The sequence below is a fragment of the Acipenser ruthenus genome, chromosome 17 (assembly GCF_902713425.1).
Source record: "Acipenser ruthenus chromosome 17, fAciRut3.2 maternal haplotype, whole genome shotgun sequence".
NCBI classification, from domain to species: Eukaryota; Metazoa; Chordata; class Actinopteri; order Acipenseriformes; family Acipenseridae; genus Acipenser; species Acipenser ruthenus.
The window spans coordinates 19535443-19555957 of NC_081205.1; the positions used below are offsets into that span (position 1 = coordinate 19535443).

Below are 20515 nucleotides of genomic sequence, written 5' to 3' on the forward strand. Positions count from 1 at the left end.
TTTCCTATTTCAGTACTTTTTTTAAATTGGATTTATTTACAAGTATAAGGACTTCATTAGCAACTGTTTTTATTTTGTTATTGTTCTAATTTTTCTAATTTTGTTTTGTAAGGTTGCTACCTATTTTAGAATATTGCTTTGTATTTTTGTGTTTAATTTCTCCATACTAGAAAATGAAATAAAGTTTTCAAGAAAGCTATTAGAATCCTTGGGGTAACATCCAGTTATCTACTGGATACCTTGTTCTTGTTTCACTAAAAGTATTGCTTTTTTGTTTGAATCTCACTTTCAGCTGGTTTCAAAGACCCCGGTTAGCTCTAGTCTTGAAACCAACCATTACTGTTTTGTATTTACAATTTGTTTTATATGTTTGGAAAGTGGAATATTTGTCTTTGTTAAACTTTACAGCAACAGAAAAACAGTAACATGTTTTTTATTTGAAAGTAAGACATCTGTAAGGTCTACACAAGTGGGTGCAAATATAAAAAAAGATATACAAATCAACACTATTGTTTAAGGCGGAACAGTAGCTAATTTACAAGGTCCTCATGCCTTTCTACTCTTGAGGCCTATGTTTGACATAGGGTGCAAGTGAGATAAAAAAAAAAAGTAAAAAGCAGGAATGGTATTAGGATAATCCTAGACAGGGAAGTACATTATGAGGTAAAAGGTAAAACCCTAGTGTCTGCTTGTGTCTTTATCGGTGCAGTACATTCTAAAATGATAACAACCAGATCTTGATCCACGAAACCATTACATCATCTAACAAGAGCTTTGGTAAAGATGGACAATGAAGAAACAAATCGCTATTCCTCTTGTGTCTAAAGATAATGTCACTGAACAAATATAATCAACTTCCTAGAATTAATTATAGGGAATGACATTATCATTTTGTATAGAGTAGACACTTTCATATAGCTGAATTTTGCAGACAGGCATTAGGTAAGCTAATAAGGTGATAATTGACTGATCTGCAGTATGGGGAATAACTTCTTGTGCTCTCAAGACACAACTAAAATGTAAGTGTATATCCCCACAATCTGATACTCCTATAACTTAAAAATGTTAACACCAAGTTTCATTACAATTTAAGAAGTGGTTTTCTAGATATATGCAAGAACGAGGGTGTGATATATCTACGTATCACTCCATTATATTCTCTGCTGGGAAATGAATGCAAAATTGAAGGTCAGTGGGTGTCTTCTGATCCCACCACCAAGCCAATCACCTTTTTACACCCTGGAGCTCAACAGCAGATGTTATTGAGCTACAGACAGACTTGACAGTTGGAGCAGCTGTGGTCAGTTTAAGCGGTCTCTGCCAATTGTACCTCTACAACCCGTGAGATCCCCAGCTAAGACAGGTAACTTGGTACAGACAGAAAACGAACCTGAGCTCCTGACTGCATGACATCCTGCACAAGTTAAATTTAGCGAATTGGGTCCAACATTTAAAACAGACCAATTCAAGTTGAAAATAGGACTTACCACGATGCCACAACATAAAGATGTTCTCCGACTCTGCAGTAAAGAGGAACTCAGAATGCATCAATAAACAAACAAGACGCATATGTTGTAAGATTACGTTTATTTCCAACTACAGTCTACAGCCTCTTATTCCCTATAACACAAAGTTTAAAATTGGTGAAAGCTTCATTAAAGTTGCAAAAGCAGCTACAATTTAGGGTAAGTGTAAGTAAACAGAGATATGTTTAAAGAAATACAGGCAATAAGCGTGGTTTACCAACCAAATTCCTACTGTATGATCTTTCTAGATCTAAGTCTTTCCACATTTACCTCAATGGATCTTAATCAGTAAACAGCAACAGGACCAGACATTGTTATTATGAAGTTAAGAACCAGGCTTACCAAGTGTCTTTTATTTAAAATAAATCAAATACATTTGATATTTAGTGCATTAGTCCTGAATGGGGTAGGAGGCGGTGTGGTCCAGTGGTTAAAGAAAAGCGCTTGTAACCAGGAGGTCCCCGGTTCAAATCCCGGCTCACTCACTGACTCGCTGTGTGACCCTGAGCAAGTCACTTGACCTCCCCGTGCTCCGTCTTTCGGGTGAGACGTAGTTGTAAGTGACTCTGCAGCTGATGCATAGTTCACACACCCTAGTCTCTGTAAATCGCCTTGGATAAAGGCGTCTGCTAAGTAAACAAATAATAGTAATGGATTCCATAGCTTACCTTCTTATTATGCTCTTTAGGTCCATAAACTAAAATAGCATCCTATTTAGTATTCTAACAGTAAAAGATGGAAACTGGTTTACAGTAACAACATGACATGAGAGTAGGTTATGTGTCACACGCTGCTATTCTATGTGATCCAGCGTTCCCTCACTCTGGTGGGAAGATGTTTCAATCCTCTTCGTCTTCCTTCTCACCTACAAGCCCCTTCAGATAACAGCGTTTGAATTCCTGAAAGACCACGTCTTCTTCTGATTCACTGTTGGGAGACATGGTTTCATTACAGAAGAAGGAGAAAACAACCATGGTTTTAAAAGACATGTGTTTCCCTCTCATCAGTATAACAACATTGTCCCATGTTTTGCTGTTTTTTGCTTGGTCTTGCCCAATTATTTACTGGCACTTTTTTTAAACCTTACTCTCCCATTCTTTGCTGCATATAGAAACTATGTATCTGAAGTCAGATATCCTATTTCCTGTAAAACAGGAAGTGAAAAGAGAGAGGAAAACCAGACCTTCCATCAAACTTAATGTTATGGTCAGATAAATCTTCAAAAACAAAGAAAATCCCAGATGTGATCAATCAACGGGGTAAAATAGTGATGTAGTAGGAACGCAATAGAAGCACCTGAGATGCAGATTTCATTTCAGGGGGGTGTTTAACACAGATTTCTGAGTTTCTGATGCTGAATCATTGGGATCCTTTAAGAACCGATTTGACAACATTCTAGCATCAATCAGCTACTAGACACCGGACAAGCATTGGTGGGCAAAATGACCATCTCTTGCTCTTAAGTGTTATTTACTGGGGAAGGGACTTTATTTGAGACTTTAGCCAAGCTGAAGTTCCATGGGGGACACTTCAGCCACTTCTACAGCACAGTGTCCCAAATACTATGCTCAGACCCAAGGGGATTCTACATGGCCACTCACACCACATACACTGCAGCCTCCTATGTTACTTGAAGGACACCCATCCAGGCCCAACCTTGATTAGCTGCTGACAGATAATATGTTTTGATGCTAAGGTGGTCAGGCTGATGACTGCAAAGAGGAAGTGTAGGTTGGAAACCAAACTTGTCTGGCTCTTGTGAATCTGATAATGGGCTTTCCAATAATAAAGCCTTACCTTTCTTTCACTGTGCAGGGGAAGCAAGGAAAGGAAACAGAATGAGAGTTAACAATGAGTACATGCAGCACTCAGCAGAACTGCAGGTATTTCAGTATTTCATTGTACAAATAACAAGAAGATCAGTTGAAACTCCCAAGAAGACATACCGAGCTACAGATATACAAGCAAACATTTTTAAAACTTGTAGCAGCCACAACAAATAAATGCTGCTTTCCATTACCCTGAGCAGGTTATGAGCTCATGTCCGGTTAAAAATGATTTCATAATCTTGAATACTTAGGGAATATGATGGGTGCAGCCTAATATTCCCCTATATCCTCGTAAATATGGAGGGTTACCCCAACGTTTGCATCAGTCCAGTACATGCCAAGCTTCCAAACTACTGTAGACAATATCACAGTGTGTCTTTACTTGTCAAGTTCTATGCACTCTAGGTCCAGAAACTAAAATACCATTCAATTTGGTGAACAATAAAAAGGAAACTTAGTAACTGATGTACTAGACACACGACAAGACACCCTATCATGTACTGTATTTACACAAGATCATTTTACACGTACATTGCAGAAATACCCAATAAATAGGATCCTAGTCTGGACATTGTTTTTCGGCTGGTTTCACAGACTACCTTACCTAAGATGACATTCGGTAGTGCCAGACTAGTGGTAATCAGGGTTAAACAGCTGTTAAACAGTTAATAATCATTTCCCAATCATAACCATAGCGCACAATCAGAGAGCCTGGGAAAAGATAAAACGACTCAGAACGGCCAGTGCCACCACTACATAGACCCGGCTCAGGGTTCAACAGGAAGCCATACTATTGACCACCAGAATGACATTGGCATTGGCAGCCCCAGGACTGTGGACACCAACAAGGGGGTTGGAATTCCAGAGAACAAGAGAAAATCCGACACAATTAAGTCATCTGCACAGTTATTAGTGACATCAAAAAACCTGGTTGATAACCCTGGTTGTGGTCTGAAGCGTTGCAGTCCAGACCAGAACCAGTCAGTACACATGACTAAACTGAGTAGACAACCATGGGGTATATTTCTTTTTTTCTCAACAACCATACAGCACATGAGCTTAATGACCACCTCACCTGCACTGTTGTCTTACCTGTAGGGCTACTAGTTTTCAACCGTATTTCTTTTGTCCCAAACAGAAACTGTAAAATAGTTACATCATCCCTAATTGCAGTTGTGTTCACCTTTTTTTTAATTCAAAGCTGTAACCCTGTGCTCAGTAAGTTAACAGCAGAGTAATGTATAAGGTTTCATGTTGTGCTAGTTCAGCTGGTGCCTGTCTTCCCTGACACACATGCAAGCCACCAACAATAACAAAGACTCACAAAAACAAACATCACCACAAGCACATGGAGATACCCAGCTCAGTACTTGAAAATCAGAGCTGACAGAACCTCTCTGAAAACGCAGTGCAGCCATGCTTTAGTCTGACAGACTGTACATCCAGCGTTGTGTAACTGCAGTTTCAAAAGTTCTAATATGCTTAATAAACAATATAAATGAAATTAAGCAGAATTCACAGTGATGAAAACTAACTTAAGAAAAGTCTTGAATTAGTTTTTGCCTGTCCTACCGTTTAATCGGATGCACTGCCACCTAAAGATGCATTGTCATCTAATTCTGCTTTGTCATCTAATTCTGAATAAAAACAAAACAAAGAAATATGCTCAAACAAAAACTGGGGTTTATTAAGAACACAGTCAAAAAGTATACTAGTACAAGGCTGTCTGCAATGTGACACACACAAACACATACCCCCCATCTCAAACACTAAGAGCAGTCAAAAATAAAGAGCTAGAAATCTGACACAGCACTGTACCACTTCCATTGGTAAATATATATATTTTTATTATAAAACATGATATCTGCTACTCCACTTGTGCTGGCTTCTTTCCTGTCAATCAGCTGCTTTACCTATTGAGGAAATGACCCAGGAAGTGCAAGTATAACAAATTACAACTTTTTTAGCCTAAAGCATGTTTTGAGCAGCCTTGATTAACAAACAAATAAAAGAATTCAGGAATGACACTCAAGCTTGCCTAGTGTTCGCCCATCCCTACAGCTGATATAGCTAGTCATATTAAACATGGCAGTTCCATCTCGTTATTATTGTATTGATCTCAATGCAGAGCAAAAATATTACTTTAAATATGGCTACGTTACATTTGTTCATACCTGGCTTTTAAGATTACTTTCCATATCCAGTAGCAACACTACATGGTTATTATATATATATATATATATATATATATATATATATATATATATATATATATATATATATATATATATATATATTTAATAATTTATTGTGTTTGGAAATAAGTAAAGGGATTGTTTCTTGTTTTTCAGCCAGTGTATTTAGTTTATTTCTGTTTTAATTAATACTTGCAGACAAAAGTTAATGGGAAGCCTGCACACCTCTATCTTTTTGCACCACCCTGCAGTGCTATTAATCTGTCATGTATACTGTGAAAACAATTGTCACAGTTGCCAGTTAGATATAAAGCATGTTTAATAAGCAATGTTCACTTGGGATGGGGATCCTGTAATTGAATTGGGCTCTAAAATGAGATATTGCTCTTGGCTCCATATCAACCTACCAGCTTCTGGTTTGGGATGCATCAGACGGAAAGGCAACTCCACTCCGACCTCACTGTAAAGGGAGACTATGATTAGTACACAGACATGGGCAAAACAAGCCATTAAAACCACAAGTGTTCTGTATGATCCTCTGTTGCTGTTCCTGCTTAGATCATTTTTGTCATGCATACTAACTCTTCCAGTACTGCTTCTGAAAAGACTCCTCAAAGCGGAATGTGCGGAATTGAGGTGCAATCAATGTCACTTTAGCTGCACAATACTTCACCTCTCAGCTTAAGGCATGACTATTATGCCCAATTTAAGTCATTTTTTAATAGTTACATTTTTTAGTAGTAAGAAGCAAGATTAACATTTTAAGCAAAATCTTAGTAAATCTGTCCCATTCTTCTTCTTAATAATAATAATAATAATAATAATAATAATAATAATAGTAAAATGGTGAAAAGTGTGCCATTGGAGCCCAATTCCCCACCTGGCGGCCTAGCCACATGTTTGGCAAAACCCAGGAATACTGGTTTCCCTGGAAGCCTATAGAATGCATCCAGGGGGCAGGTCCACAACCAACAGACACAGTGCCGGCTTCTAAACTATGGCCCCGTAAGGGAAGCAGGTGGTGCTGGACATGCCTGTGCTTATTCTACGACTGAGGCACAGCATTGATAGCTGTAGTATAACACGTAGTATGGATTGATTAGACTGTTTGGCCCAGGATCTTGCCTTAGACCAGCAGGAGCTGTCCTCAACCAAAGCCGGGTGATGGAGGACCACCTACCCCCAGAAACACAGTTGCAAAGGAGGCAGTGGGGAGGTGAGGGAGACAGACTGTCAAAACGCTTAGTGAAAGGTGGGCTTGGTCTGTATAGTATTGGTTAGCCAATAGGATTAGTGAAGCGGGTGGAACCACACCCCTAGAATTACAGCAAGCCTCCAATTAAACCTCTGAAGTACATAATAGAAAATACATATAAATCACTTCTCACCTGGCAGCAATGTCGCCCAAAACCCTGTAAAAAAACAGGTTTGAAGAACATACAATTACCTTAGAGTTTAAAGCACCCCTCCAAGTTCAACTAAGTATATTTTACTTGTGTTTCAATGAAAAATTGCATTTGTGAATTTTATTTTAATACATTTTATTGTTCTGCAGGTCAAAAAAAGCAACAAAAAAAGTTATATACTTCTTTCAATAGTTATATAGCCTATGCTGATGTATAGAAAAGCAGATTTAAAAAGATCTCCCCCACACCTTGCATTTACACTTATATTTAACCTTAGGGGCACTTACATTCAGGTGCAGGGGTTTATACTGTATATGAAACCAAAGGATGAATTTAATTTTCTCAGAAAACAGCCTGTACCTAAGCCCATGTGTCTGTTTGCACGATTATGCAGTGTTGTTGAACTTGTGTTCTGAACACTGTCCCCCCTTGAGCACTTGAGTATGATATATGTTGCAGGAATAGATCCCAGAGGACTCACCCTCCAACAATAAGCTTGACCACAACCCTGTAGGAGACCAGGATCCCAAGAATCTCCTTTAGGACTCCTTCCTTCACACTGCAGCAAGGGAAGCCCGGGGGTAAAGAAGGTGAATATTAGTTCATCATTCATAAACAAACAAAACAGTAATGTTTGTGTAATGATTCAAACTGCTGCCTGGCCTTGTCGGATATCTTTGGTTTGGAGTCACAACTGAAAATATGGTCTGTCTCACTTACATGCTGGAAGAAGCCAGGTTGGTATCTTCATGCTTCAGCTTGCCATCCAGGACCAGGCCTTGACTGTCTCGGTTGTTAGCCAGCAGTGGCAAAAGGGTGTAAACCTTTTTGAGACTGGCAGAGGCAGCCACCTTATCACTGAAACAAGATAAACGTAAAAATACAATTCTGGTTCAAACATCTCTCTCCCAATCAGAATATTTTAAAGAACTTTGTCAAAGGGATTTGGACAACAGTTGAACTGTTTGAAGAAACTAATCTGAAACTTGCTGGTTTTGTATCTCACTGTATTTATAGTGAACAAGCTGTATCAAGCAGAAGATGAGTTTTCACCCAGTTCTGTACTGCAATTATTAAATACGGTTTGTTCTGCAATGCGGTAGGCAAAACAAGTCTCATTACTGGGAGGGTACTTACTCAGTCTCTTCCACAGCCACAGACTTGGTGTATTTATCATTGGAATACAGCACCACGTTGGCAATCTGCTCGACTGTCAAGAGAAACATGCAGGTAAATCAGGGGCAACAACACGACACTGCTTTACTGCTGCTCTGACAGTCACAAAATAATTAACTACAGAGTTCTATTCTGCTTCCAAGCGTTTTTTTTTTGCGAACTGGTATGGTATTTTTTTGGGTGGTGAAGGTAAAGAAAACATGGCACCTGTTACAGCCAGGACATGGGCACCTCAATCTTGACCCGAACACTCCTCGCCCTCTTTATTCTCTTCTCAAGCAGACTGTCAGTTTTGTGGGTGTTGGTTTTGTTTTGTGATGTGGACTAATGTCCACATCACAAAACATGTCCACAGGGCCATGTCTACAAAACTAATGTCCACAGGGGCCAGTGTTCAGACCACCAGGTGAAGACTACTGTAAATGAACTAGTGTAATAGCCCACAGTGCCAGCTAGCCCACTACAAAGTTATTGAGACCAGCAGGTAACATTTCCAATATTATCGACAATAAGTCCAAAATTGGATAATTCCATGAAAAAAATCCTCATATTAATTTAAAACAATCCACATGAATGTTCCCCATATCTCTTTTCTCTCCTTTTTACTACTGATGAGAGCAACAACCGAAACATTTGTCTACTTGGCTTCGTTCTTATAAATATTTCTTATGATTAGAGGCCAGTCATCAAAACCCTTATTAACCTTTCTTGACTAGGTATCACTTTACAGGGAATATTGTATATAACCATGCAATAACATGGTAATAACTACCAATGGTTCATGTTCTTACATGGTTGTTTTGGAATAAGTGTGTAGCTGCATGGAAATGCTATGGAGTTCCCATGTAATTACATCAGGTAACAAGATGTTGCTCACAAGTTTATTTACATGTATCTAGAAAGTAGTTACCGTGAAAGTAAGCAGGGACCATGTGTAACTACCCAGTGACTGCAATGTAAAAACAGTGCAACCATGGACTGCAGGAACTATTTGAACCAGGAAAAATGAATTGTTGTAATATTGTATACCATTCATGTTGTGTTAGTCCCAGAAACCTCTGGTATGCATCTATCACATAGGAAAATAAGACCTAGATAGGAACAACTGCATTACAATGATTACAGTATTTCAATGTCATGACTGAAGCTCACTGTCTCCTACCTGTCATTGTGATGCTTTTCACAGTCTTTGAGGAGTTGTTGGTGATATTCACATGTACATTGATGGGCTCTCCGTGGTAGAAAGTCTTAAAAAACAACATAAATAAGTGAAAAAATACATATGTCAATTTGCAAGGGGATGTTGGTTGTCCGTTTTGTTGGAAAGAACAATAAAAGGCTGGTGTGAACTGACAGTGGATGTTAAACCAACCAGTGCTCTTCCAACATTGTGTCCAAATACACAGTTTCATCTCCATTACCTTCCCGTGTCCTCCTTACACAATTAATAAGGACCACTGAAAATTAAAATATTTGTGTGCCTGGTGCCCCACTCTGCTTCACCTCACCTCACCTCCCCCCAGCTCACCCCACCTCTCCCCACCTCACCTCCCCCAGCTCACCCCACCCCACCTCACCTCACCTCACCCCACCTCACCACATCGCAGCTCACCCCACCTCACCTCCCCCCAGCTCACCCCACCTCTCCCCACCTCACCTCCCCCAGCTCACCCCACCCCACCTCACCTCACCTCACCCCACCTCACCACATCGCAGCTCACCCCACCTCACCTCCCCCCAGCTCACCCCACCTCTCCCCACCTCACCTCCCCCAGCTCACCTCCCCCCAGCTCACCCCACCCCACCTCTCCTCACCCCGCTTACCTCACCCCACCCCACCTCACCACATCGTAGCTCACCTCACCTCACCCCACCTCACCTCCCCCCAGCTCACCCCACCTCTCCCCACCTCACCTCACCCCACCCCACCCCACCCCCCCACCTCATCGCAGCTCACCCTGTCTCTCCCCACCTCACCACACCCCACCCCATCTCACTTCATGTCACCTCACTTCATCCCACCTCACCCTACCTCACCTCAACCTGCTCACCCCACCCCACCCAAACTCACCCCACCTCACCCCACTCACCTCCTTTTCGAGACTGGCCTCCAGGTGCAGCGGCTTTTCCGACAACACAAACTCCCGGGTGGTCTCGGCTTGGGGAGGGGGTCCTGACTGCTCTGGGGCGTACTGCAGCTTCCGGATCACCAAGCGCACGGAGTTCCTGCAAGGGGCCAGGGACAAACTGAGCAGCATGAACACACAGGCACTGGGACGAATCCTGGCTGCTGCTACTGCAACTATTTTGTACCCTGTTGCCAATTTAAATCTAATTCACTGCCTTTTACAGGACAGAAACATGTTTTAGTGTGCACATAGCTGACGTCTGCCTACTTCTATTAAGACACTTTGGCCGATCGAGCCTATGTTACATAGTAGCATATAATTATAATTGTAATTCAGAACAATTGCAAAAATCATAAAAAGGTATGGGAACAGTGAAATAACATCTCTATGCATTCCTGTTTAGGCACTCATAAGATACATACATTATGGAAATTATAAAGTATTCCTTTAACAGCTGTGCCAGTGGACATTTATTCCACAGTATCCCATCACAATCCAGCAGGCACAGCTACAGACTGATCTGTACAAAACCGACACACACTTAACCGACACCAAACAAACCAGAAGCTGGTTTATAAAAAAGAAAAAGAAAGACATGAATTCTATCTGCCGCTGCCTTACCGTTTATGGATTTTGTCATCTTGGTTTTCTGCACAGAAGGCCTTCACCTCAAACTCGACTGCGCAGAACTGCAGACCGAGACAGAGATCAGCCGTCACATTCAGCCACATACAGCCAGTCACATTTAAGAAGCTTTTCTAAGCGGTGCTGGGTTATGTTGCTCCAATACTGAGTTCCCACCATGTTTTTTTTTATCTGTCTTTACCTGGCTCTGAGCTGCTTGTGACACAGAGACCCTTCAACTGCTGGCCTCACCTACTCTCTCTCTCTCAATATTACAATAATGGTTTGGTCTCTCAGCCCACTGAATTAAATAGAAAGGTGAGGGCTAGACCCGAACTGCAAACCATACGGTTCAAAAAGGAACATCTTCTTATTCAACTGAAGAGCCAGCTCTGTAGTGGAGAAGTAAGTACATGTCTTATGCTGATGCCAGTATTATTAACTCATCAGCCACTCGGAGGAGATTCATTACTCCCCTCACTTAATCAAAACTCTTCCTCGAGGATAAAAACAAGTGCGTGTCCACCGAGGCTCAGGGAGCTTTAACGTTGGGCTTGTCACTGCAAACACTTGCCATTCCCCAGGATTTTGAGAATCACATGTCCTGTAAGCCACTACACATGCTATAGATTAAATGAATGCAAAGAACACGGAAATGTAATCCCCTGTTTCAACTACAGGGGTCAGTATTATTTCCCCATAGGGCTCCACTGAATTGAACTGGCATCTCAGGCCTTTGAATTGGGAATGGAAAGGCATGGGTTGGACGCGAACAACAAACCATACGTTTCAAGTATATATTAGAGCATATGCTTACAATATACTGGAGCAATAGAACCAAGAACCACATAGAGGGATTTCATTCTTCATGAAAAAAGTTATAGAACTGTAAGAATCAATTTGAATGATATTTGAAGCTGCCTACTCTCTAAGGAATCCTGATCAGAGGGCATTACAGAGTGAAGTTGGCTGCATATAGACAAGAGCAATTACCAAGGCAATGCCCACTAATCAGGGTTCTATTGAGATTAGAAATTTTCGTTCATGCTGAAAACTGTGGAGCAAATGTGTAGTGATTACAATTGTTAGAAAACTGCATCAATCCCATTCCATATCCCACCCACTACAATGACAGAAGGACAGTGTCCTTCAAAGCACCCAATTGTGCATTGCCTATGTTCTCAGGATCCGACAGCTGGATTGTGCACGGACTAATGGTTGGAAAACATTTTTAACGTCACACATGTCAGTTTTATATGCAACCAAAAAACTCAATGAAAGAAAGACCAAAGAGCAACAAGCAATAGTAGAACTAATAACAGATAGTCAGTTTTGAATTAAAAAAATAACACCACGCTACCTAAAATCTTCTCCAACCCTCTCATCATTTTATTTAATTTTTATTTCTCATTCTTAATTTATGATATTTATTTTCTTCTCTTTTCCATTCTTGCTTACGTGACTAAAAGCCTCTATTACTGACTGAGGACTGAGGGCTGAGGGCTGGGGTTTACCCTTACCTTCCCCACATCTGTGGGACCCGGCTGAAGACCCACGGAACATGGCAGGTTATCCGGAAACTGAAACACAAAGATAACAGCGTCAACTTAGGACCTCATACTAGGCTGGCTTTAACCCCGCTATATCTGGCTTGTGAATAGACACTCATCCATCAACTGACTTTAATCCTCACTCACAATAGTTACACAAGTACGTCAGTAACACACATCCTCCGCAACGGCTGTAAATTGATGGCCATAATGTATACCAGCAGTAGGTACAGATAAGTGTAACATTAAGATGGATAGACATACAGACCCCGCCATATATCCCCAACTTCTGATATTCTCAATAACATGCTAAATACAGTAAGTTAATAGCAAGTTTCATGATAATTGAATAAGTGGTTCTGCAGATTTATGAAAGACATATGACATAACTATGTGCAACCCTCCACTTTATCTTCAGCGGGGGATAATGAGGAATGACCCCAAAGATAAAGGGGGCATTCTTTCAATCAACAGGCAGTTTAAGAGGAATATAAACGTCATTTATACAACAAAACTAAATTGATACTTCACTGTTTCTTTTTTCTTTTTTTATCAGATGTTTTCTTGGCTGCTTCCTCAAAACAAGGAACATACTGTATTTAACTAGGGATTAAGTTTTCTTTGTGTGATGTGTTTGAACTCCTCGCAGTGCCTGGCCCTCTCTACTCTGAAGTACCTCGAAGAAGAAGGGGTAGGAGTTGTCCCCCAGTTTCCGTAGCAGCCGCTCCTGCATTTTGGTGTGGGCGTTCCTGTCCTGCAGCGGCGGGTACACCTGCCGGGTCGACACGTAGATATCCCGCCGGTATGCTATCCCCAACACGTCCATGTCGTCACGTCCATAGCGGAAGGTGCAGGACAGCGTGATGTACACTAGGGGGAGACAGACTCAACTGAGCTCACGCAGCAACAGTAGGCAGTGAAAGGAATAATTTGACTGTGGCAAATAAATACAAGTTATCCCTAATAAAAGTTTACCATGAAAGCATTGCGCAGTTATATTGCAATTTGCCTATGCATTTACTATGGTATACATGTTTTCATATGCTTTACCATGCTTGCCTGTGCTTTACAACACTTTGCTATGCTTTTACAATAGTAAACTCTTGTAAGAGATACAACAGATGACTCTTAAAACAGGTGGAATGTGCTGAACCTTTGGACTACTTGTATTACAAAAGTTAAATATGCCCCAGGCAACCACAACTATAAAAGTGTTTACAGTAGTTTATAACAAGAACAAAACAATAGTGTACACACACAAATATATTTTTTTCTTTTTCACAAACCATTTGAGAAAGATGAGGGTAAGGAATGGGTTACCTAGTCTTGTTGGTGATGTTAAATCACGAAGATCCTTTAAGACTCAACGTGATAAAGTTTTTAGATCAATCAGCTACTAGGAACTTGATGAGTATAGATGGACCACATGGCCTCCACTTATTTGTAAATATTCTTAAAGAATTATTGTGTTAGAAAAGATTCACTGTAACAGCAAGATTAGTGAAATGTACTTTTACAATGAGTTCCCAGATTTATTCTGTGTTACATTTTGGGAAAAGCACCAAATATAATATTTCTAAATTTCTTTATAGGAATTCTTGCCTTTTTTTCCTTTTGCGAGCTCAGGGTCCACCAGGACAACGCCATCTAGGGGTGAAAGAGAGAAGTGTATACAGGTGATACTGGTGAAGGCAAGATTTCAGAGAATAAAAATTAATTCTGGGTGGTATAAAAAGCAGAGAAAATGTATTCGTAATGTATTTGTTGCAGAGAGAAAGAGAGAGAGAGAGCATTGAAATTTGTGAGAGAGTTTTGCTACTTCTTGTGATCCACAGAAAACTTCCACTGTTGAGGTTGCAATGGGACTTCCATTTACTTCAGTTACACTGTTGTCAGGAGTCTGTGAAGGTCAGATTGGTGCATCATCATAGCACGGGCTTGTGGGGTTCTCAGTTCCCACCGATAATCTCTCAAAGCTGCAGCAGCATTGCTGTTGTTGGCAAAATAAAGGCTTAGTTCCAAGGTCATCATATTGTCTGTGCAGGACAATATCTGAAAGTGCTCTAGAGCTGCTTTTCATATAGCACAGATGCCAGTATTTGCAGCTTTATGTCCCTTTGGGAATCAGTGGAAGTTGTGATGTGGATCACATCATGTGGAAACTCTACTGACTAAATCTCAGGATGCTGTGACTAAAACCTTTTCTCCTGCATCTCTGTGTTACTAGTGCTCGACAAGTATTGAAAAAGTCAAACAAACACTTCTTGATATATATATATTAGGTGACAAAAATTACAATGTTCATATTTATTTGTAGAACAGAATTTATATTTAAAAAAAGATGCAAAGAAAATCAGTATAAATGATATGTGAAATAATTAATACATTCTACTGTACAGAAGATTCCCCTTTTATTAATAAGTAAATTGATTGGGTACCTTATTAATTAATTAATTAATTTTAACAGAGATATCGTATCGACTCTCACTTACCCACAGGGTCCACATGATCTACATGATCCACAAAGTCTCTCTTCCCCATATAAACCCCGACCTGTGAGCAGAGGGAGATATCAACAGGTGCATGTAAGCCCTTCACACTGATGGCATGCTGCTCCACCTGTGACTGGTATATGCATTTGGTTGCTGTCCTTTTCCAAAAGTCAAAGGAGCGCCAACCAATGGCCTTTTATTAGTGTTTTTGGTGTATGTTTATATACTGTATATATATATTTTTGGTGTGTGTTTATATATATATATATATATATATATATATATATATATATATATATATATATATATATATATATATATATATATATATATATATATTTTGGTACAACACTGTAGATGAAAAAATGTTTGAATGTTTCTTCTCTGTATTACCACTTTCTCTGCGGGATGTGGCCTGTTTGCTGCCATACCACTGCAGTCAAAATGAGCTACAGCACAGGAAGTGATGTCATACTGTTACTTCTATAGTGTTATCTTTGAAATATCTGCATACTGCAATGGAAAACCAAAATATCTTCCACTAAATAACAGTGAAAATATCCATAGAATTTCAGCTCAGCTGAATGCAAGGGCTCAAATGGAGGCTTCATGAGTGCTTCAAGCACCATGTTAACACATGCACTGCAGTGAAAGCATCAAATATGTCCATGTATACACTGCAGCCTGGATAAAAAAGGAAATTGCAGACTGAAGACAGGTTAGCCATTCAAAGTGGACCTAATTCCAGAAAACAGTTTTGATTGGCTAGTGTCCTTCAAGAGGATTCTAGACTGCAGTGGCAGATTAAGAAATATAAGTGCAATTAGAAGATAATTAGAAGTGCAATTTAGACATTTGTTTGTGAATTAGTCATAGTTTTTAATGCTTTTAATGTTACAAATGAAATTGCTTGTTACTCTTTTTGTAAGAAGGGCAGCACCAAATAGTCGACCTTCAGCTGGTAATCGCACGTCACGTGACAGTTGCAATTTTTTAGAACAACCTAATACAATAAAACAAATCAAGCAGTTTTAAAATATAGTGCACACACAGCAAAGCGTAATGCAACATTCACAAATAGAGCACCGGACATTATCAAATACATGATTTATACATATCATCTTTAAAGTGGCGACTACACGACTATTTTTTACCTAAACTATCTGGCTCTGTCAAATTAGTGGTCCTTCTACCCATATTTTGTAATATGGTACAAGGGGCATACGTGTCCCACAAACAAAAATGATGCTAACGTTCTTATTTTTGCAATGAGGTGCATGAAACCAGGTTTAAGAATTACTGACAGGTTGGATCTGGTCATCCAAATGGTCAGTTACCTTGTGACACCTGAGTCCCTCTCATATGTATTTTAAAAAGAAACTGTTTAAACAACCACTAAGTTCCATTGATCCAAGCAGTGATAAATCTAAATACCACCCTCGTTTAAATCATTAAGAAGGGTAGTTGTTGTGGTAAAGTTATGAAAAGTAAAACTACAGGTTTGGTCCTAATTTAACATTTCAATTCAGTATTTCGATACATCACTGTTAATTGAACACCTGTGGAAATGAATGGTCCAATGAGACTAAATATTAGGAATAACAAACAAGACGACATATTGTAAAAGTAAAATCACGTATTAAACCCTGACTCCTTCATTGGTTACGTTTAGTAAGAGAGGTGAAGTGAAAGTGGGCCCAGTGGAATATTTCCAGGTAGGAAACCACAGCGTGTGAGAATGACCTTGTAATAGATTTGGCTTTAGATTTAGAGAGAGTTAATAATTGCTGCTCAACACTCCTTAAAACATAATTAGAAGTCAATGTTAATGTAGTTTTGATGTGTTGAAGCATTCTGTGAACCGCTCGTGTTAAATAACAGAAATGATGGGAATCCCAGTGTGGGTTTTACCAGCGTGTTCTGGTGTTCTTTCGGGGGAGTTTCATCAATGTCAATCGAGTAAAACCTTTGAAACTCAACCAGTATTCAATACCTTTAAACGTATTGCAGGGATACCTCTCATCGTTAAATAGTGCTGTCTCTCCCAGCCTTCGGAACTGGTATAAAGAGGTACTATGACATATAGGGCTATTCAGGTAATAGCGCTAAAGAGTTTAGCTACCATCTAAATTCAAATACACAGTGTGTTAGACTGAGGCACACACCACTACAAACAGCAGCCCACTGATGTAAAGCCAGCCCACGCAGGTATAGTAGGACCGGCCTATACCAGATCCAAGGCAGTGTCCTGTCCTGACCTTGTATGTCATCATAATATTGCTTGAGCTGTCTCCACACAGACATAAGTAAAGTAATCCTCAGCAAAACCAGCCTTAATCCAATCTACTGCTACAGGACTGTAATATACACATATTCACCAAACAAAGTTTAGTTTTAATACTAAGCTGATAAAACAGACAACACACATGTCCGTGTTACAACACACTTTACAAAACTGGAACCAAACAACTAACATGGAATCACTTTTTTAAAAAAAAAAATCATAGAACTTAATTAAAGACCAACTGTTTCTTGTTAGGTCTGTCTCATACTAATATTTGTTTCCTTATACAATGAACCAATGTTCTTTATTAATGTCTAAAACCTAACACACACGTTGGGGTACAACAGTAAACAAAATGGCTTGAGCATCTCCACTCATCTTCTCTGGAAAGCTCACAATTGAAACACTGGTTTTTGTTTTACTAATAATGTAGAACAACGTGACTTCATATTTCAACTAAACCACATGTTGCCATCAGAAATGTAAAAACTACTGTTATATAGTCCCTTGAGAAAAGTATATTACATGTATGAAGCACTTTCTATAGACTACAGTAAAACCGTGATTCTCCGAACACCTCTGTTCCGAACAGCCCTTTGGTAACCAGCTTCGTTGTGGGCTCAATTCTTCTGCACTGTTGTCATAGAGAATGCCCTAACCAGCCCTGAATCTCCGGTATTTAAAGAACAGTACAGGTTATATACAGTAAGTTTACCACATCAATGATATGGTGCGTTGTTGTGGTAAACTTACTTTCTAGTCACCCTGTATTTAAAAATAGAAGGGTGTACAATATATTTTTGTTGATGCAGTGCTTAACAAGTACAATATATGATGCAGGTATATATATATATATATATATATATATATGCAGGTACAAGTACAATATATGATGCAGTGATTAACAAGTACCAAACAAGTATCAGTGGTCCAAGTTTTCCTTTGAACCTCTTCTGTTTTTCTTTTTTAAAAAGTCTGGTGTTATTATAGACAATAGTGCAAAGACTGCAATTACACGCTGTATAAAGAGGCTGTCTGTCTTCAGTGCTCAGGAAAACAGTTTAAAACTTTTCTTTTTCTGTTTTAAACCAAAAGCAGGACCACTAAGGGTACTTGAGGACCAGCGTTAAAAAACACCAAAATCAAAATAATTATTTTACAGCTAGAATGACAACACAAGTTCCAATGACAGGACATACTGCTTTTTTTTTAAAAAAGAGCCGGTGTCCTAGCAAAGGTTGTCAACCAGGTTAATCCTTCTGAAGAAGGCACTTTGGTCATCTTCTCTTAGTTTCTTATAGTTTATCTTAGGATTCTTATTGAGCGTTTTAAAGCTCAACCCTCTACCTTACCCCTCAGACCCATAAGAAGCCATTTCACTTACCGACTTGTCACGGGAGATTTTCTTGAAGATGACATGCTTTGGGGCGCTCATTGCTCTGTGTATTCAGGTGGTGTGGGCTGTGCCTGTGCTGGTCTGTGCGACCTGAAAGCACTGGTTTCTGACTGTGCCTGCCGAACTAAAAAAGAGAATGAACATCTTTTACACTGGATATCAGTACATGATTAAACAACCTTTCACCAAGGCACTCAGCTAGTCCACAAAACTCTTCCAACAACCTTCAACACATTGTATCCACCTCTACCACTCTGAGCCTTCCAGCTATCTAGCACTGTCAGCACAATTTAATAATGAGCTCCATAACATTCTCAGCTTTCCAGCATGGTCACTCTTCACCTTAATAATGAGCGCTAAAACACTCATCTCTCCAGCAGCAATGAGCAAATAAACACATCCTGTTCTTCAGATCCAATGCAAATACACAACTGAGCCAATCAAACAGTTAAAGGGAGAGTGAGGTTGTCCAAGGACATCCAGACAATATCCCTGTAGATTCTCCTGGCTCACCTCACAGGTACAAAGAGATATGGACGGAAGAGCCTCCTTTCTGCAGCAGACAGGTGTGTAGGTGCGTCAGTGTGTCTGTCCCGAGCACCAGCTCCACAATTTGTACCCTGGCTGAGAGGGGCTCACATGTCACCAATCCCGTTTAGATGTGCCGAGCTGTCTGAATCTCATCATTTTCATAGGCTTATTTCCAGGGCCTTAACAGATTGTGATTATTACAATTCCTAGTGTCAGCAGAGTAGAGGCTTAGAGGGGTTCGACATCTCCCCATCGCTCTTTGCTTCAATAAACATACTAACCCCATCACTCAGTCCCCCGTCCTCTACCCCCCCCCCCCCCCCCCGCCCCTCTGCTCATTTTGGCGTTTTAGAGTTCGAGGATTTCCCCATACCGAGGGAGACATGTGCACGGGGACACAGTTCAATCTTATTAATATCTGGGACAGATGTCTTGAACTGATTAAGGTGAGTTTAAGTACCAAATGTGCCAAGAAATAGAACTGTCAGACATGCACTATGGTAGCCATGCACTGTGGTCAGAATGTGCTGGAAGCCCATAGGAGTTCAACAAATTCCCCAGTAGGTGCTATTCCACCCGAGCATTTTTGTACATTTTGCAGCAAGACATTAAGCCCCATATTTGTCTTTCTGAACAAATTTGTCATGGAACCAACAGGTTTTTTTTCTTTTTCATGTTTTTGTTCTAGTGAAACAAATTTTTCTCCTGTGAATTAGGTTTAACTCAGTAGACGGTCGCTCAAGCCTGGTGCTGAGGTCAGTAGCCTGCAGCAATAATACAGGAGACCACTGGCACGAATTCCCAGAGGTACGCTAATTAAATACATTTTGGGTACATATGTGACATTTTTGTTGTCCGTAATATATGCTACTTACTGGTGTAACATGAGTTGCATCTTATCTTATTGCCAAGGGATTGAAAAGACTAAGCTTAAAGCAATCTGCTATCTGATCACCAAACATGTAAATAACAAAAGTGTAAAGAACAATACAAATATATCTGTGCTTTGCAAAGGGGTTCATTGTTTTTATGTATCTATGTATTTAATGCAAAGGGCTGCTTTTTACACTATAGTAGCTTTAACATTGTTTTTATAACCTTGCTTAAAAAACAACTACATTTTAAAGCACTGTCGTTTTAGGAGTCACCTGCAAACGGCAATAATTTGAAATGTTTAATAAATGGTCTCTAAAGCTCTGGTACTGTATATTCATGTTTTCAATTTGTTTCAAAGAAGCTTGCCAGGCTACTTTCAGCAGATCTCAGTTGATAAAGAATAGCTTGATACAGCCTTTAGATACAGTAGAAAGTTCAAGGTTACATCACAAAAAGTCTCTTCACTGCAGAAGTTTCATGAACATGAAATGGCTTTTGAGC

The 20515-nt window shown here is 39.8% G+C and overlaps 1 protein-coding gene across 1 annotated transcript; it reads right to left on the reverse strand.

The window, feature by feature from the left end:
- Positions 1-1572: 1572 nt before the first annotated feature.
- Positions 1573-19280, reverse strand: saga (S-antigen; retina and pineal gland (arrestin) a). The gene is made up of 16 exons (XM_058990054.1): positions 19121-19280; positions 18596-18731; positions 14928-14988; positions 14038-14082; positions 13112-13305; positions 12406-12465; positions 10883-10950; positions 10223-10358; positions 9295-9379; positions 8094-8166; positions 7677-7814; positions 7438-7515; positions 6939-6962; positions 5958-6010; positions 3324-4992; positions 1573-2453 (listed from the first exon to the last, which is right to left on the reverse strand). The coding sequence occupies exons 2-15, from the start codon at positions 18644-18646 to the stop codon at positions 4931-4933; spliced, it is 1128 nt and encodes a 375-aa protein (XP_058846037.1). The 5' UTR covers positions 18647-18731; positions 19121-19280; the 3' UTR covers positions 1573-2453; positions 3324-4930.
- Positions 19281-20515: the final 1235 nt, after the last annotated feature.

What these genes read in the sequence shown, in the direction of transcription:
- saga (XM_058990054.1), bottom strand. Translation starts at nt 18,646, where the DNA reads ATGAGCGCCCCAAAGCATGTCATCTTCAAGAAAATCTCCCGTGACAAG. An exon ending in GATGACAAAATCCATAAACG is followed by an intron (nt 10,359 to 10,882) that starts GTAAGGCAGCGG and finishes GGCCCCTTGCAG; the next exon opens with GAACTCCGTGCGCTTGGTGA. An exon ending in TTGGGCGACATTGCTGCCAG is followed by an intron (nt 6,011 to 6,938) that starts GTGAGAAGTGAT and finishes CTCCCTTTACAG; the next exon opens with TGAGGTCGGAGTGGAGTTGC.